The sequence below is a fragment of the Triticum aestivum genome, chromosome 5A (assembly GCF_018294505.1).
Source record: "Triticum aestivum cultivar Chinese Spring chromosome 5A, IWGSC CS RefSeq v2.1, whole genome shotgun sequence".
Classification (NCBI taxonomy): Eukaryota; Viridiplantae; Streptophyta; class Magnoliopsida; order Poales; family Poaceae; genus Triticum; species Triticum aestivum.
The window spans coordinates 463,368,513-463,385,892 of record NC_057806.1 but is presented as its reverse complement, the minus strand read 5'-3'; the positions used below and the strand labels follow the sequence as shown (position 1 = coordinate 463,385,892).

At 41.6% G+C, this 17,380-nt stretch overlaps 1 protein-coding gene across 1 annotated transcript; it reads left to right on the top strand.

Annotated features, from left to right (window-relative positions):
* The first annotated feature begins 4,554 nt into the window (after window positions 1–4,554).
* On the top strand, window positions 4,555–16,265 carry LOC123104041 (isoamylase 3, chloroplastic). Its single transcript, XM_044525762.1, has 24 exons — window positions 4,555–4,936; window positions 5,053–5,110; window positions 5,209–5,283; window positions 5,554–5,711; window positions 6,080–6,173; window positions 7,229–7,465; window positions 7,548–7,652; window positions 7,860–7,964; window positions 8,062–8,196; window positions 8,290–8,376; window positions 8,721–8,778; window positions 9,373–9,436; window positions 10,687–10,786; window positions 11,318–11,418; window positions 11,819–11,870; window positions 12,429–12,491; window positions 13,058–13,147; window positions 13,246–13,318; window positions 14,316–14,395; window positions 14,485–14,589; window positions 14,683–14,781; window positions 15,024–15,085; window positions 15,215–15,326; window positions 15,651–16,265. Exons 1-24 carry the CDS (start codon window positions 4,836–4,838, stop codon window positions 15,762–15,764), a joined length of 2,328 nt encoding a protein of 775 aa, XP_044381697.1. The 5' UTR covers window positions 4,555–4,835; the 3' UTR covers window positions 15,765–16,265.
* The last annotated feature ends 1,115 nt before the right edge of the window (window positions 16,266–17,380 follow it).

Genomic DNA, 17,380 nt, shown 5'->3' with positions numbered 1-17,380 from the left:
ATGCCCCCTCCGACGGAGTGCCGGAAAAGGCCCTAAGATAGGATCTCACGGGTATAGAAGGTTGCGGCGGTGGAATTAGGTTTTCGTGGTGCTCCACGATGTTTTCAGGGTATGTAGGTATATATAGAAGGAAGAAGTAGGTCGATGGAGCCACGAGGGGCCCACGAGGGTGGAGGGCGCGCCCAGGGGGTTAGGCGCGCCCCCTGCCTCGTGGCTTCCTTGTTGGTTGCTTGACGTCCACTCCAAGTCCTTTGGATCACGTTTGTTACAATAATCACGCCCCCAAAGGTTTCATTCCGTTTGGACTCGTTTGATATTCTTTTTCCGCGAGACACTGAAATAGGCAAAAAATAACAATTTGGGCTGGGCCTTCGGTTAATAGGTTAGTCCCAAAAATAATATAATAGTGTATAAATAAGCCCATTAAACATCCAAAACATAATATATAATAGCATGGAATAATCAAAATTTATAGATACGTTGGAGACGTATAAATCATTTGGCCGTATGTGAGCTCTTCATGTGCCTCCTATGGCGCACACGCCTCCGCCTGACAGGGCCAGGGCACGCTCATTGCCGGCTAGCCTCTCGGTGCGTCCTTCCGATTTCTTTGACACTGACATCACGACTCACGGCGTGTCTCCTCCCGGGAGCATTCAACCCTCGATCCTTGGGGGACATGCGCCGCCGGCACCGGACAGGGCCGGGCCGCATGTGTGTTGTCAGGTGAGTGCACTGCCGCCCTGGGCGTGTCCTCTCCTTTGCGTGCCCTGTTCTCCCTCCCTCGTGTGTTGCTTTGGTTTCCTCAACGACGAGCTCCTCGCTCGTCCTGAAGGCGGTGTTTCGCTTGCATTGGCGGGTGGCTTCCATGCTCTTGGGGATTTTCTCTCTTTTGGATGGAGGTTTCATATAAGAATTGATTAGGCGCTAATTAATGGATATAGGTTAACTGGTGGCAGTTCGGATTGCGTGCGTCGCGTGATTGTAGGAGTTGCCGATGCGGGGTGTAACTTAGACTAGTAACATGCATATGTTACTAGTCTATGTTACTACCCCTATAGCGGGGAATAACATATGTGTGGTGTCATGTAACACCTCATTTATTAGGTTGCAGACTCATCTTGTCTTGATACTACCCCTCTGTCCTGATTTATTGGTCCCAATTGTAATCAATGTCAATTTTTGACCATAAATTTAGCTGACAAAATGTTTATGCATGTCATAAAAAATTATATCATTGAAAACTATGTCCAAATACGAATCCAACGATATAATTTTTGTTAACATGCACTAACATTTTGTCAGTTAAATCTTTGGTCAAGATTTAGCACAAATTACAAAGGGGACTAATAAACCAGGACGGAGATAGTATGTCATCATATGCCTCTCTTTCCTTATTAATTACTTGGCACATCATCTATTTTGCCTAAATATGTGTGATGTTACCACTCATGTTACTCCCACTATGGATAGTCTGAGGTCTTTTCCTGTGCGGTGGACTACGGTCAGTCCATTAAAATTGCTAAACGCACATACAAAAGGGATTAAATTAAGGCTAGCCGTTAGATTGATTTAGTGGGTCTAATCATGCGGTGGTAATTGATCTGTGTATATTTTGTGGGTGTGTTTATAAAAGATTTTGTTTACTTTTTTATAAATAGTGTAGATAATTATTTTCAGATTTTTCGATAAAGCAAGTTTCCCACCTCTTCTGTCTGTGAGTTCGTCCGTTTCTCCCTCCCTCGTGTGTTGCTTTGGGTTCCTCAACGACGGGCTCCTCGCTCGTCCTGAAGGCGGTGTTTCGCTTGCATTGGCGGGTGGCTTGCATGCTCTTGGGAATTTTCTCTCTTTTGAATGGAGGTTTCATATGAGAATTGATTAGGCGCTAATTAATGGATATAGGTTAACTGGTGGCAGTTCGGATTGCGTGCGTTGCGTGATTGTAGGAGTTGCCGATGCGGGGTGTGAGATTACCCATAGTGGGGAATAACCTAGACTAGTATGTTACTAGTCTATGTTACTACCCCTATAATGAGAAATAACATATGTGTGATGTCATGTAACACCTCATTTATTAGGTCGCAGACTCATCTTGTCTTGATACTACCCCTCTGCCCTAGTGTATTGGTCTCCATTGTAATTTGTGCTAAATTTTGATCATAAATTTAAATAACAAGATGTTTATGCATGTCAATAAAAATTATATCATTGTAAACTATGTTCAAATATGAATCTAACGATATAATTTTTGTTAACATGTTCTAGTATTTTATCAGTTAAATCTTTGGTCAAAATTTAGCACAAATTATAAAGGGGACTAATAAACCAGGACAAAGATGGTATGTTATCATATGCCTCTCTTTCCTTATTAATTATTTATCACGTCATCTATTTTGCCTAGACATGTGTGATGTTACCACTCATATTAGTTCCACTATGAGTAGTCTGACGTGTGTTTTCCTGTGTGGTGGAGTACACCAGTCAATTAAAATTGCTAAACGTACGTACAAAAGGAATTAAATTAAGGCTAGCCGTTAGATTGATTTAGTGGGTCTAATCATGCAGTTGTAATTGATCCGTGTACATTCTATGGGTGTGTTTAGAGAAGCTTTTGTTTGCTTTTCTATAATATATAAGTAGTTAAGTAGTGTACTAGCAAAAGGGCCCGTGCGTTGCAACGGGAGAAAAAAATTCATAATTTCAAATGGTCATGATCACATTTCGTTGCATCACCGAGATACAATATCTCTCTCAATTTCTCGAAATCATGAACATTTTGAAATTATGAACAATTTGTTAAACTCATGCACATATTTGAAATCGCAAACAACATACTATTACAAATTTCTGAACATTTTCTACAATCAAGAACATTTTTTCAATTTATGAATATTTTTTGCTATTTACAAACATTTTTTAGAAATTGTGAACATTTTTAAGCAATTTTCCTGAACTGGCAAACATTCTATAATCGATGAAAATATTTAGAAATTGGGTGGAATAGTTCTTGAATTTGACAAACTTTTTTTGATTTAGCGAACATTTTTGGAAATGCCCGTGCCTTGCAACGGAAAAAAACTATCAAGTTATACATGTGTGGTAGATATAAAAAAGTATGAATAAAATTCACAAAGTATATACAAATCATGTCATGATGCGATAAGACACTTTTAAAATGTAATTTCAAAAACGAACAATATGATGCTCATCAAGACTTGATTTTTTAAGGCGTCACAACAAAATATTTTGTGGCTGAGCAAACTGCATTGACGGACCCTGCCTGAGCTATACTGATAAATAAAGTGTCTCGTCTGGATTTAGCGTAGCGGTGTTTACCATAACCACTATTGTGATATGAAAATAAGCATAACTGTGTATGGAAGCAAAATAGACATTTAGTCATTTTAATATAGCTTACAAAAACAAACCCTTAGAAAGTTATGTCAATTTTGTTGGGTTCAGCGTTGTACAAAACACGGAAACCCTTTTTTACCCAACGCGAAGGACTAAATAAAATCATAAAACGAGCTATATAGATCTCCTAATAAAACCTTTATGGAACCTACAATTAGTTTTGTTCATTATTTACGGACGTGTTTTAATTTTTGTGAACATTTTCTAAAAGCTGATGGACATGATTTTTAAATTCCTGAATATACTTTGAATATTGGCTCATTTAAAAAAATCATGAACATTTTTTATTTCATGAAATCATTAGAAATCGTGATTTGTTTATAATTTGTGAGCAATTTTTTAAGTCATGAACATTTTTTGATTTTTAGAATATTTTTTAAATTCACAAACAGTTTACCATTTTCCTACTTTTTTTCAGAACTCGCAATTGTTTGATATTTTGGAAATCCGAAATTAATTTTGAGATAAAAAACCAAAACAGAAAAAAAAGTAAAAAGAAATAAAAAATAGGGGGCGCCATCAATCCGAAATTTATTTTTAGGGAAAAAACAAAATAGAAATAAAAAAAAGATATAGAAAACAGGGGGCGCCACGACCCGCACATGGGCTGGCCCATTACTGCGCTTGGTAAAAAGAAAGAGAAAAAGCGTGAGAACCAGGGATTGAACCCTGGTCTCCTGTGTGGAGCATCATTGCCTCAGCCATCGCACTGCTCATGCATTAGTGCTATTATATTGTATCCACCTTTAATAACAGAACCCTGGAGCGATATTAGAAATTAAAAACGAATCGTTTTTGCCACTTACGGGTGGCATTGGTGGGTAATTATTGCCAACTTCGAGGGTTGTTTTTATGACGTACCACCAGAAGCGATGCGTGGTTTATTAGTATATATATATATATATATAATATATATATATTAGTATATATATATATATATATATAGGTAAGGAGGTAAAGATAAAGATACGTGGATAATTATTTTCAGATTTTTCGGTAAAGCAAGTTTCCCACCTCTTCTGTCCGTGATTTCGACCGTTTCTCGTCTACTGAGACCACCGGTAACTGTTGTATGGAAAGCACATGACGAGACGACACCACACGTCGGGGCCGGAAGGGAGCCAAGGTCCTCCGTCCACTCCACTTCCCTATCCGCCGCCCCCGCCCCGCGCATGCGACACCACGTGTCCATCACCCATCTCCGTCGCCCCCGCGCCCCCATTCCTCCGCGCGCCCTCCCCGAGGTGAGATCACCGCATCCTTCTCCTCCTGCTCCGACTTGCGCTCCCCATCGCCGCTCCACTCCCTCGACCTCGAGAGCCGCGAGCCGCCCCATGACCGTGTCCACGAGCCCCTATAACTAAGCCCCGGCCCCGAGCCAAATCCCTCCCGCCACCCCGTCCCAGCACCCCCGCATTTGGATGGATTCGGCGGCCTCTACAAATCGCTCCCCGCTGCGCCCCGCCGCCGCCGCCACCGCGCGCCGAAGCAGCAGCTCCGTCCGCCCCGCGCTTCCTAACCGGTGGGTTTTTAACCTCTCTCTTCGCGAGACCTCGTTTCGCCGCGCTGCATTTTGTTGCTTTCCTGCCGTGCGGCCGCGCTGAACGATGCATGTGTTTGGTCGTGGTTCCCGTGCAGTGTGGCAGCGAGCAGGCTTGGGGTCGCGCCCGGGTGCGGAGGAGGGCAATTCGGAAAGGCAGGTGTCTCGATTTCGTACTTTTGTTTTTCGCGGCGTGCATCCATTCCTCTGCTCTAATTGGTGGATTGATCAGAGCGGATTTTGTCGTGGTGCAGGCACAGCGATTTAGGTCCGTGCGGAGTACCTCGGTGGGAGCTCAGACTGGTAATGCTGGGAGAATTGTGACCGAGGTATCGCCCCACACTCAAGTGTTCATGCCCCGTATGGTTGTATAGTACACTGTATTTGTTCGTCGATCCATTTAGCTACCAGTGTACTGAACTGTTTGTTTGATATACATTCATGGTCATTTGGCATGTCGTGAGCTATCATCCTGGTAAAACTTCACGCTAAGCGAATATGTTTGTATTCATTAACTGTATGATGCTGCGTATTCTTATTCCTCATTCTGTACCATGTTATTTTTGCTAAAGTGTATGTTCATTCTGCAACACCGCCAGGAAAGGGAAAGCGCAACGGCGGGTACCGAAATGCCCTTGAAATATTCTTCCGGCAAAGCATCCCCTCTAGGAGTGTCGCAGGTTGAAAGTGGTCTCAACTTTGCGATTTTCTCTCAAAATGCTTCTTCTGTCACCCTCTGCATCAAGCTTCCTGAGAGGTACAGACAACCTTTCCTAAATTGTGTGGTTTTGTTGCTTTCAGTGTCACTTAAGTTAAACTGTTTTTGCCTTTTAGGCCAGGACTCGTGAATCCTGGTTTTCCGCAAAACAAGTTGTTCATAAAGCCAAAACACATCCTTACGTCGCACTTTGATCAACTGTTTGTGTATGTTGCAGATCGTGCACAAAACGATGTTTATTTGTTTCCCAGGTTGCCATTTTGCATTTTGTTAGTTGATCTGGGGTGTTGGCCTGGTTGAAATAACCTTTTGCTGATCAGCATTGTGCTTTAGCTTGTTCATCTCGCATTCTCTTTCCAATGAAATATGATTCGTCTCAACGTCTGACATACTGGATTGCCCTGCAGAGGAACCAAGGATGAAGAAAGTGAAAAAGTTGTGGAGTTTGCTTTAGATTGCCAGAAGAACAAAACTGGAGATATATGGCATGTGTCGGTGGAGGTATTGTTATGAAGCTTTGATGTTATCTGTACCTTCGAAGATAAGGCATTATTCTTTTCAGTATTGACAACTTGGTGTGGCTGGCATTTATGGAACAAGAATCCCATCATTCGTCTCATGTGTATCTGTATTGCATATTCTTCAAAACAAGATTTAATTTTATGAGAATCATATATTTTGAAAGCACTGGTCTTATCACGTAACTCATTCATAAAGGGAAACAAAATGCACTACTGAGTAGTGTAGCCTCATAACTTTGGCTATCTCACTGTGTCACTTCTAGCATGACTGCAAGGATTTTTGTGGTTTCTGGATGAAATCGGGGAGAAAAACCCTTCAATAAAAAATCTTCAATTCCAACACCGGGACACCATGAGCTAGCAAGATAGCGCCTTCAAGAAGGGGAATGATGTCGTGACGTCGTCGCCATCCGATCCGGAGAACCGGACCTAGGGTTTCCCCTCATACTCGAAGGGGTGCACGGACAAAGGCCATGGCAGCGCCTCCAAGAAGGGAAACGACCTGCATCGGCAAACCGAGCATGGATTTCGCCTGGCCTAGTCCAAGCAATCTCAAAGCCGCCAAATCAGGATCCAAAGATGTCGGAGACAACCTGCATGTCGACCACTACCTCTGATGGGGGTGGGGCTGCACATGTTGCCGACGAAAAACGCGAGCTTTGGAACCGACATGGCGTGTAGGCGGACGGGGTCGGAGAGGCAGCGGGGTAGAGAGCCTATGCAGATGGAAGGATGGCCGCCGGCAATCCGGAGCCGGAAGGGAACGCAGATTCGTACCGCCGGAGGCGGAGCCACCAGAACGCCGGCGAACATCTATATTTTTTGGTCTTGGCTGAAAAACATATCCTTATGTTCTTTACAATATTTATTGTTGGGAGGAGAAATCCTTATGTTCTCTTTTGGTCTTGGCTGAAAACACATCCTTATGTTCTTTACAATATTTATAGTTAGGAGGAGAAATCTGTGCCTATTTTGCTCCTATGTATTTTCCCATGCATATATGCTGAATGAAGCCTTCTATAACTGTACTTTCAGGGGTTGCCCACTTCTGGAGTTCTTTACGGATATCGTGTTAATGGTCCTCAAGGATGGGAACAAGGCCATAGGTTTGATAGCAACATTATTCTTCTTGACCCTTACGCGAAACTAGTTTCTGGTCGAAATTACTTTGGGGTTGATAACGGGAAGCCCAGCCAGCCTTTTGGAACATATGATTTTGATAGCTCTCCTTTTGACTGGGGTGCTGATTACCAGCTTCCACATTTGCCTGAGGTACTAGAATCATTTCATAGAATAAATGCAGAAAGCATCCCAAACATGAAGTTCACTGCTTTTCTTATGTTCTTTAATCTAGACAGATCTAGTTATATATGAAATGAACGTTCGCGCTTTCACTGCGGATGAGTCAAGTGGGCTTGATGCAGCTGTTCGCGGAAGCTACCTAGGATTCATCGACAAAGTAAGTTTTAATTTCTTCTTATTGTGTGGCTTGTAACAACAATTATTTGTTTGGTCCTTACTGGAAGTTATTAGCGAAATAAATATATTCCGACTATTATTTTAGTGATCTAGTTTTGGGAACCTGATATGCATATTAGCTTTCAGTGTTCAAGGCTTCAAGCCTATTGTTTAATGACTTATGCATGCAATAGTTGCGGTTTTGTAGATCCCGCATTTGCTTGAACTCGGAGTTAATGCAGTGGAGTTGCTACCTGTTTTTGAGTTTGATGAGCTGGAGTTGAAGAGGTACCCTAACCCAAGGGACCACATGGTAAAAATTCCGATATGCCACTTTGTGCATGATGTCATCATTATGGTTCATCAGTGGAATCAATTGTGGAATGACTTTTCATCTTCTCAATTGGAAGGTCAATACATGGGGTTATTCTACAATCAATTTTTTTGCTCCCATGACCCGCTATGCAAGTGCTGGTGGTGGACCATTGGCTGCTTCCAGAGAGCTCAAGCAGATGGTCAAGGCATTGCATAAAGCTGGTATAGAGGTATTGACATCCAGTAGATATGGCAACCTATTGTAGCATTCTTATTCATCCCACATGATAACATGTGTTTAGTGGTATCATCATTTTGTGTAGGTTATTCTGGATGTCGTTTACAACCATACAAATGAAGCAGATGACGCTAATCCTTATGTTACTTCTTTTCGTGGCATCGACAACAAGGTGATTTATCTATTTGAGTTATAGCCGACGAAGGCACCTATCTGCTTGTCACTCTATCTTTTCTTAGTTCTAATGTGTAGGTTGTGTTTTGTTCCGGGTTGAAGAGGACTAGGTTAGAATCGGAATAGGGCTGCTTAACTCAGAATTTGTGTATGGGTTTGCTCACTCCACCCTTTTGACCTGTTATTTTATAATGGGTCAGACAGTCACTGGTCTTAGAAGGCTAAGTAAAATTTGTGACCAGGTTAAGTTAATCCGTTCTAAATCCCAATGTGTTTAGAAGTGTACACCTGCTTCAGGTTTTACATGGATTTATACCAAAAACACTACTTTCATTCATGCAGGTTTATTACATGTTAGATCCGAAGAACAACTCTCAACTGCTGAACTTCTCGGGATGCGGTAAAACCATGATTCCTGAACTTCTGTTACTTGATTGTTTGTGACGTGCTTGTGATAGGTGAGCATGTTCTAGGGTGCTACCTGATGCTTTGTATGTTCTTTGTTGCTCCGGCTTTTAAGGATGTTAATGTATCTTGTTTTGCTGATCCACTTACTAACCACGTACCTTGCTAATTTATCTTGCGATTGTGTGCTTCTAGGCAAATAAACTGCATATCTGGCCGCTACTTTGTTGTGATGTATTTCAAATGATAAATGTTGATTCAATCTATTTTTATTATCTTCGTCATGCCATCAGACTGAACCTTGCAGCCACGTTAGGTGCTATATTGACTGGTAGAAGGGTTAAGAGTTCTCACTTGGTCATTATTTGGCTGCAGCCACTATATTTCTCAACCCATGCATTGATGTGAGACTGCCACATTGCTACCTATAAGGAAACCTTGTTAAAAAAATATTGAAAGCCTGCTTAATTATCTGGTTGATATAACATTTAGATGGCTAGGTACTTAATGTTCTGGTACGTTTAAAATTTCAAGTAAGTGGAACTTGTGTCTACTCCTAAGTGTTAACAGTATACTTGGTTTAATCCAGGGAATACACTAAACTGCAACCATCCTGTGGTCATGGAACTCGTACTCGACAGCTTGAGACATTGGTATGCACGACTTGCATGTTGTTCTATACGTCAAGCAACTGCATTTTAGTTTATGCATATTTCTTTCTTCATGTTGATCCTCTCTTTAGTCTTCATTAATCAGTATAGTCAATGCTTCGATAGCACCTGTTTATACATGTGTTCCACTCTCACAATCAAGTGCTAACAAGTAAATACTCCCTCTGTCCCAAAATTCTTGTCTTAGATTTGTCTAGATACGGATATATCTAATACTAAAACTTGACTTGATACATCCGTATTTAGACAAATCTAAGACAAGAATTTTGGGACGGAGGGAGTAAATATGCATGTGGAATTGAACTGTCGGATCTATATGATCAAATCAAGATGATACTTATAGACTGAAATTACTGAAAACTACCTCTATGTTGCAGTACACACTGCACACATTAATTCATAGCCATCAAATCATCTGGGTTGTGACACGTTATAGTTGATGAGGTCACTTGACTTCTTCAGTTAATATACGGGGAGGCCTGGCCTTCAGGCAATGGGAATGGATGACTCGAGTTGCTTGAGCAATTGATGCCAGCAACAAGTGCCAATGTCATAGCCTTTGAGCAAGAACTCACCCAACAAACGGTTCTTGCACACGAAACAAAAACATTGGCGGGGAAACTCCGGAACTCCCAATCCTAGGGTGACATGGAAGCTGTAACCATAGGAGGGGAGCGAAGCTCATGACTTCCATTTGTTCTTAAAAGAGGTGGGCTTCTGCTTCTATACCCACTCACACCAGCGAAGTGAATAGGAGCCAGTTCAATCGGAACAGGCTAGACCAAAAAAATGTGTGACCTGTCTAACCCACACTGAGTTTCTGGTTGGACCGGTTGCTTGCTGTGCCTCCAGACTGAGCCTCGCTTGCCAATCATTCTTGTTCCCTCACTCCTTAGTACACATGGTGTAGAAGCATCAGGTAGCAACCAATTCTCATGGGAGTCTAGGTGGGTGACTCTTGTGCTTTGTGAGTGGACCGACTAAGTATTTTCAACCTTGAACGAGTGATGTCGCTAGGGATCTCCTTATCAAAGTATTGTATGCACTGACAAATCCTATATTAAATGTATTAGTGCAAGGCAGCCAAAGGATCAAGAAAAATGCACTGTTGTAGTTCATTCATATCTTGATACAAAATTCAGACCAAGTATTTTCTTATGATCTCTTTTTTCAAAGAATTCATCATATTTTAAGTATGTTTTCTTATTTGCATGGCTATTTGATGCTTCAAGGGTTACGGAGTATCACATAGATGGATTTCGGTTTGACCTTGCAAGTGTCCTTTGCCGTGGACCAGATGGCAGTCCTCTTGATGCTCCTCCACTCATCAGGGTAATTTTATAGTTGCAGAACTGTAGTGTTTAACTTCAAATCAGAGATACAATTTTCCTCTTTTTAGTCAAATGAAGTTCATTGATATCATAAAAACACAAGACATAAGTTCTTAGATTAACTATTGTCCATATCTTACTATGGTTGATCAGATACAAATTGTGACCTAATGAATTCACATGAACCAATGTCACCTTGAAATTTATTGACTTCACAACATTGTATGCTGTATTTGCTTTGTCTTTCTCAGTTGTTGAACTATTTGTCGGGCAGATATTTAGTTCAATCATGCAAAATTTCATCATCAGATATTCAGCTCTTCATTAATGAAGTAGATTTAGAGGAACCTGAGGGTCCTATGAATGTGTGACCTTTTGAATGTCCCCTTACATTTATGCAATTGCAAATGATATATCACACCTTCTCAAGACTGCAATGTTCATCTGATAGCCTGCATTAGTGTTTTTGTAGAATTATCAGCCTATGATGTTTGTTGTTATTTTGTTTCATTGTTTATTTTGCTGGTCACAGGAAATTGCCAAAGATTCTGTGTTATCTCGATGCAAGATAATTGCTGAACCTTGGGATTGTGGAGGTCTTTATCTAGTAGGGCGTTTCCCTAATTGGGACAGGTAATTTTGCACTATGTGTATTGAAATTACTGGATATGTATATTTTTCTTACTTCTGTTTCCTCTTTAGCACTAAACTATTTTCACATTGCGATGATAGTGTAGCACAAAGAGTTGCTGTTTTTCTAACATAGCTGATGTAATGCTCTGATGATTATTTATAAATTACCCCCTCCGTCCCATAATATAAGAGCATTTTTAACATTAGTGCAGTGTCAAAAAAGCTCTTATATTATGGGACGGAGGGAGTACTTAACAACTGTACTCCTTTTCATATGGTGGTCCCTTTTGTTGCCTAAAGTTGTTGCCGGTAATTTCAAATATATGAAGACCTGAATATGTTTCAATGTTGTTGGTGAATATTGCCAATATTTCTAAGATATAATCAAATGCTCTTGTAGGTGGGCTGAATGGAATGGAAAGTACAGAGACGATCTTCGAAGGTTCATCAAGGTACTGTTTGCTAAATCCCGATCCTGATCTTTACCATTCTCCAAAATCCCGATTGTTTCCGTATATTCTTAAGACAGATCATTAGATGGCTTTGTTCATGACCTTTTTGTCGTGGCGAAAATAAGTATCCTCTTACATTTATATTGACAAAAACCAAGTTATAGATATAAAACTTAGAAAGATAAAAAAAGGCCAGAAGCCCAGAACAGAGAGAAAGATTACCACAGAAGAATATAGAATTTTCAAGAATGTATGAGGCTCCTCGGCCTGTTCAAATTTACTGACCCAATTTTCCATGGACTGCTGTTGCTTCCACTCGCTCATGCTTTCCATAGCATAATGTCTTTGAATCAATCATAACTAAATCATCAAAGACCTACAAAACCAAGATATTTCCTTTTTAGCATCAGTGGATTTTGATAACGTTTGATCTGAATTTAGAGTGCACTTCTGCAAAAGAGTTTGTCCTGATTAATTTCTTTGTTATATTTCCAATTTTATTTCTGCAAGCACTGATGAATGATTGAATGCCGCTAATCATTTCGAGGGTTTTTGCAGGGTGACCCTGGTATGAAGGGGGTGTTGGCAACTCGTGTGTCTGGATCTGCTGATCTCTACCAGGTATTTTGTTCAGATGCGCTCTTTCCCTGCCTGCCTTTTTATCCATCAGTTGAAGATTTTCCTTGCTTGGTTATATCATCACTATACATAATTTCTTTTGGAGCCCTGTTTCTTGATGTTTTGTAGTAATTTTTAAAGTATTTGTAAATCCCTAAGCTAAATACAGGAAACACACATTTATGTGTGTGTTTGCGAAAAAGAAATTCCTGAGCTTAAGCCTTCATTGTTGTTGAAAGTTGAAACTATACACTTGCTATTTCCATAGTGTCATCAGGGTGCAGCTTATGCTATTAACATATGCAACCTCCAAATTTATTTTGTATGCAATTCTAATTGCACTGTTTTCAATGCTCATTCTGATTAATTCCTCCAAGATCCACTCAAATGCTAAACGGTATTGTTGGAGATGTCATTTCGAAATTTAAACCAGTTCTCTATGTATGGAGGTGCTAGGAGCCTCTTGTGAATAAGCTTTGAGACTTCTTTTTATGTGGAAGATTTAGGATTACATAGTTCAAAACAGGATGACGTGTAAAATCAAGTTTTGATGTGATATTGATTGGCAGGTGAACCAGCGGAAGCCTCATCATGGTGTGAACTTTATAATAGCACATGATGGGTTCACCTTATGTGACCTTGTTTCATACAACTTAAAGGTAACTTGAGTATACCAAAACACTATAAAGTTAAGGTCCTTCTATACAAGTACTGGTGTCTATGTTAATATGGTTTCTGTTCGACCAAAATTATATAGCACAACGACGCTAATGGAGAAGGTGGACGTGATGGATGCAATGATAATTTTAGCTGGAACTGTGGTGTTGAAGGTACCATCATTACTCATTATCATGCGTTGCTCTTCACATTGAAATTAGCAGCTGAAAAGCGAGTTTTTTTCTTTTCTTCGAGCAAGCAAGGAGCTCTGCCTTTTCATATATAAGAAGAGAATTGGCTAGTTAGGAAGGAAAAGTGGCTGAAAACCGATACAACGAGCCATACAAACACACCGGCCCTGAGGCTGCGCCCCCAACTGGCCGACTACTCTGCCACCCAAGTGACCCTAGTCGACACCCTACCACACGACCCGGAGTCGCCCCTCCGGCTTACAAACATCAGCAACACAGCACACGGGCCCCGAGGCCGCGCACCCAATGGGTCGACGACTCAACCACCAAAGCAGCCAGAGGAGACACCCAACCACACAGAGGCGATCTCCAGAGCCGCCGTTCTTAAGATATTTGACTGAAGTATAGTATTGCACAACAAGGAGAACACAAAATGCTCTTTTAGTTTAAAATTAATTTTGTAGTATGCTTGACACTTGACAGGACTCATGCATAGTCTTAGTACTGGAGCTTTTGTATCACGATTAGACCAAATACAACTATGTCGCCTCCAAAGCGGAGTAGCCCAATTCTGCCCTTCTTTGCGGAGTTGGATTCTCTCTTCTTGTGATGGGCATCGTGTTCTGTCCGTTTGTGTGGATGGCATCTAGGCCAGGGTTGGTTTGGTGATGTTTGTTGTAATGCCTGTCTTGCGACCGTTGGTTGTGGTCTTGTCTTGAGTGGTCGGTTGCTTCAGCGTAGTCTTAGGCTTCTACGGTTACTACTCTTTCTATATCAATGCATCGAAATGCAAGCTTTCTGTTTTCTCGGAAAAAATACAACCATGGATGGTTATCATATTTTGGAGGGAACATTAGTTGAGTTTGTTTCACTTAACGCCATCATGTTATGTAAATATTGATATATTCGATGCTTGTTTTTGAAAGATTTGACATATTAACTGTTGGTAACAACCTATTTTGGTCTTGTTGCCAAACAGGAGAAACAAATGATTCAAATGTATTGGCTCTGCGTTCGAGACAAATGAAGAACTTCCATGTGGCATTAATGATTTCTCAAGTAATTATTGTTGATCACTCCACAGTTGGTCTTTTACGTGGTATTGCATAATGTAAAAATTGCTAATTGTGTACATTTTTTTGTAACAGGGCACCCCGATGATGTTGATGGGAGATGAATATGGTCATACACGTTATGGAAACAATAATAGCTATGGACATGATACCTGCATAAATAATTTCCAGTGGGGACAGGTTACATATTATTTTGGTTTTCCATTCAAAATGTGTTATGGATGTGCCACATCTATATGCTAACTTGTTTCCCCCCGTGTCCGTGTGATACAGTTGGCGGAAAGAAGATATGGCCATTTCAGGTTTTTCTCAGAGATGATTAAGTTTCGTCAGAACCACCCAATACTGAAACGGGACAGGTTTCTCAGTAAAGTATGTTCAAATTCTTAGTGTTCTTGCAGTGGCGTATTGAAAATAAACATTTCTTCCTTTACTGAAATATGGTTATTAGTTTCTGTCGAGCATTTGCTAAGTATGTGATCTCCCTGGTCTCTTATTGTGCATTGCATGTTAGAAACGACAATTCCTAGCTTTTGTAGGATGCAAGTATGCAACTCTTGGTTTGATTTTTCTTCCAAAGATTTTCATTGCATTCTGATCTTTCTTGATTGTAGAATGATGTCACTTGGCACGAGGATTGTTGGGATAACCTGGAAAGCAAATTCTTGGCATTCACGTAAGGAAGTTTGGCTTTCAGTTTTGATCGTGTAATTCATTCTGACCATATGATAGTATTGTTGTAATTTGGTTGCAATGGCCAATGGGTTCTTGTCTTCTCAACTGTTTTGTTTGGCAATTAATGTAGGATACACGACCATAATTCTGGTGGAGATATCTATTTGGCATTCAATGCCCATGACTATTCTGTGGATGCTGTGATTCCCCCAGCCCCTCAACATAAACACTGGAACCGTGTGGTATGCATACTTTTGGTCTTGCTAACTTTTTGTAACTCGGTGGTCTTACTGTCTAGTTCCTCCCGTGCTACTACATCTATTGCCTGGATAAATCTACTGATTTTTTTCCACAATGTTTTCCGAGAAAGACAGATTTTTGCAATTTTCTGGAAGCAAGTGGCTTAGTTCTGAACTTGCTACTCCCTTCGATCCATATTAATTGACGCTGCTATAGTATAATGTTGTACTAACTTTGTACTAGAGCAGCGTCAATTAATATGGATTGGACGGAGTACAAGTTTAATGGATAATTAGCCTGAAACTGCTATTGTGTCCTTATTGCAGGTGGATACCAACCTGGAATCACCAAACGATATTGCACCGGAAGGGGTGCCACTTACTGGATCAGGGTATAGAATTGCTCCATTCTCTTCCATCTTGCTCAAGGCAAGCCCATAGATTGGAGTAGACAAGCCAGAGTCTGAAGGAAGCATGAGAATAATGTCAGTTTCGACTCATTTTGGTGACTTGTCGGTTGGTAAAAACAGTATGCTGATCTTACCCTCCGAGCCCTAGACAACGCCTGCTGCAAAGCGTGACAAACTCTTGAGCTGGGAGTCGGGCGCATCTCTGTGAAATCGATCGACGGAAGCTACAGTTGCAACTGGTATATAGAACTTTGTCTAATAATGGCACACTTTGTTTCCACTGTTCCACATGTAAGTAGACTGAAGTTGCTAGTCATTTAGCTGAGGATAAGAAGTCTCGAGGGAATCTAGTCCATAGCTATCTGTTCTTTCATTCTTCAAATGCCCAGCGAATGGCTACCAAGCTCTTTGTTCCTATAATAATGTGGCACGGAATGCCCTCGTTTGCAACTTAATTTGTGCCTTTGTGACATTATAACATTCTAGAATAAAGATACGAGGGGTGCATTTGCCTTGAAAGGCCCCATTGCAATATCTTGAGCATGGAGCCATGAGGCATGATGCTAGAAGTTGATGGTAAGTTCTGGTATTTTCATTTCATCAATTCTCTGAACTAACATACTGCCCCGAGTTCTTGCCTGTAGCCGCCTGTAGCGATTGCGACCACGCCGTGCTGGTGCCATGCTCATCGCGCACTGGACCGACGGCGATGGCGGTTGGCATGCAGGAGATTTCTACATGTGCGGCATGAGAAATGCTACAGCTTCCCCAACAGGGATCGCCGGGCAGGGATGGGGCCGCTGCTTGAACCGGGGCATGTGATGGAGTTCCCGTGTCCATCTCACCTGAAGGCCACCAATGTGGCCAGCCAGCTCCTCCCATCACAGCCAGGTAATCCTCAATCATTGGCGACCACCTAACTAACCTCCCATCAGGCTCCAGACACGAGGAAATACAACGAAATGAAGCTAGGTGAGTGACCTTTAGACGAGCGAATCACCGGCGAACTTAGCTGTCCTGTTATTAGGCCGGGGGGGGGGGGGGGGGGGGGGGGGCTGTGGGGGCATGCTTTGCAAGCAGCGGCTGTCTTTCTGATTTGGCTCGTGCTATTGTTTTTTCTGATGGCGGCTGCTTCGCTAGTACTGCTACTAGTACCCACCACCTCTTGATTAACCAACGGGTGGTGGAATTTTGAAATTGTCTGGGAAAAATTCCCAATCATTTTGTCGACGACCCATTCAGTCTATGATTATGTCAAGCTGGTTTAGGCACCCCCTTTCTTCCGAACAGTGAAGGCCTTCTTCCAACCGACTGCTGAACGGAATCTCCCGAACACAGCGCAGGAATTGGTAAGAAAACTATGCCCACTTTTACCTTTGGTTTTAGGCAATGCCCACTTTTACCTGATGTAGCATGAGATTTGCTATCCATTTGTCAGAGCCAATGCCTTCGTAAACACTTTGATGAGCGGCCAAGCAAAATGCCTAGCTGCGCACTGATCTTTTATGACATCTACCATAAGCTCCGTGGCCCACGCGGCATCTCCGGTTTTTATACAACTGTGCAGCACTACATGCTTCGTGGGCATGCAACAAGGCCATGGGAGACGACACCTCGACGACTTTTTATCACAGTGCCCAGCAGAGT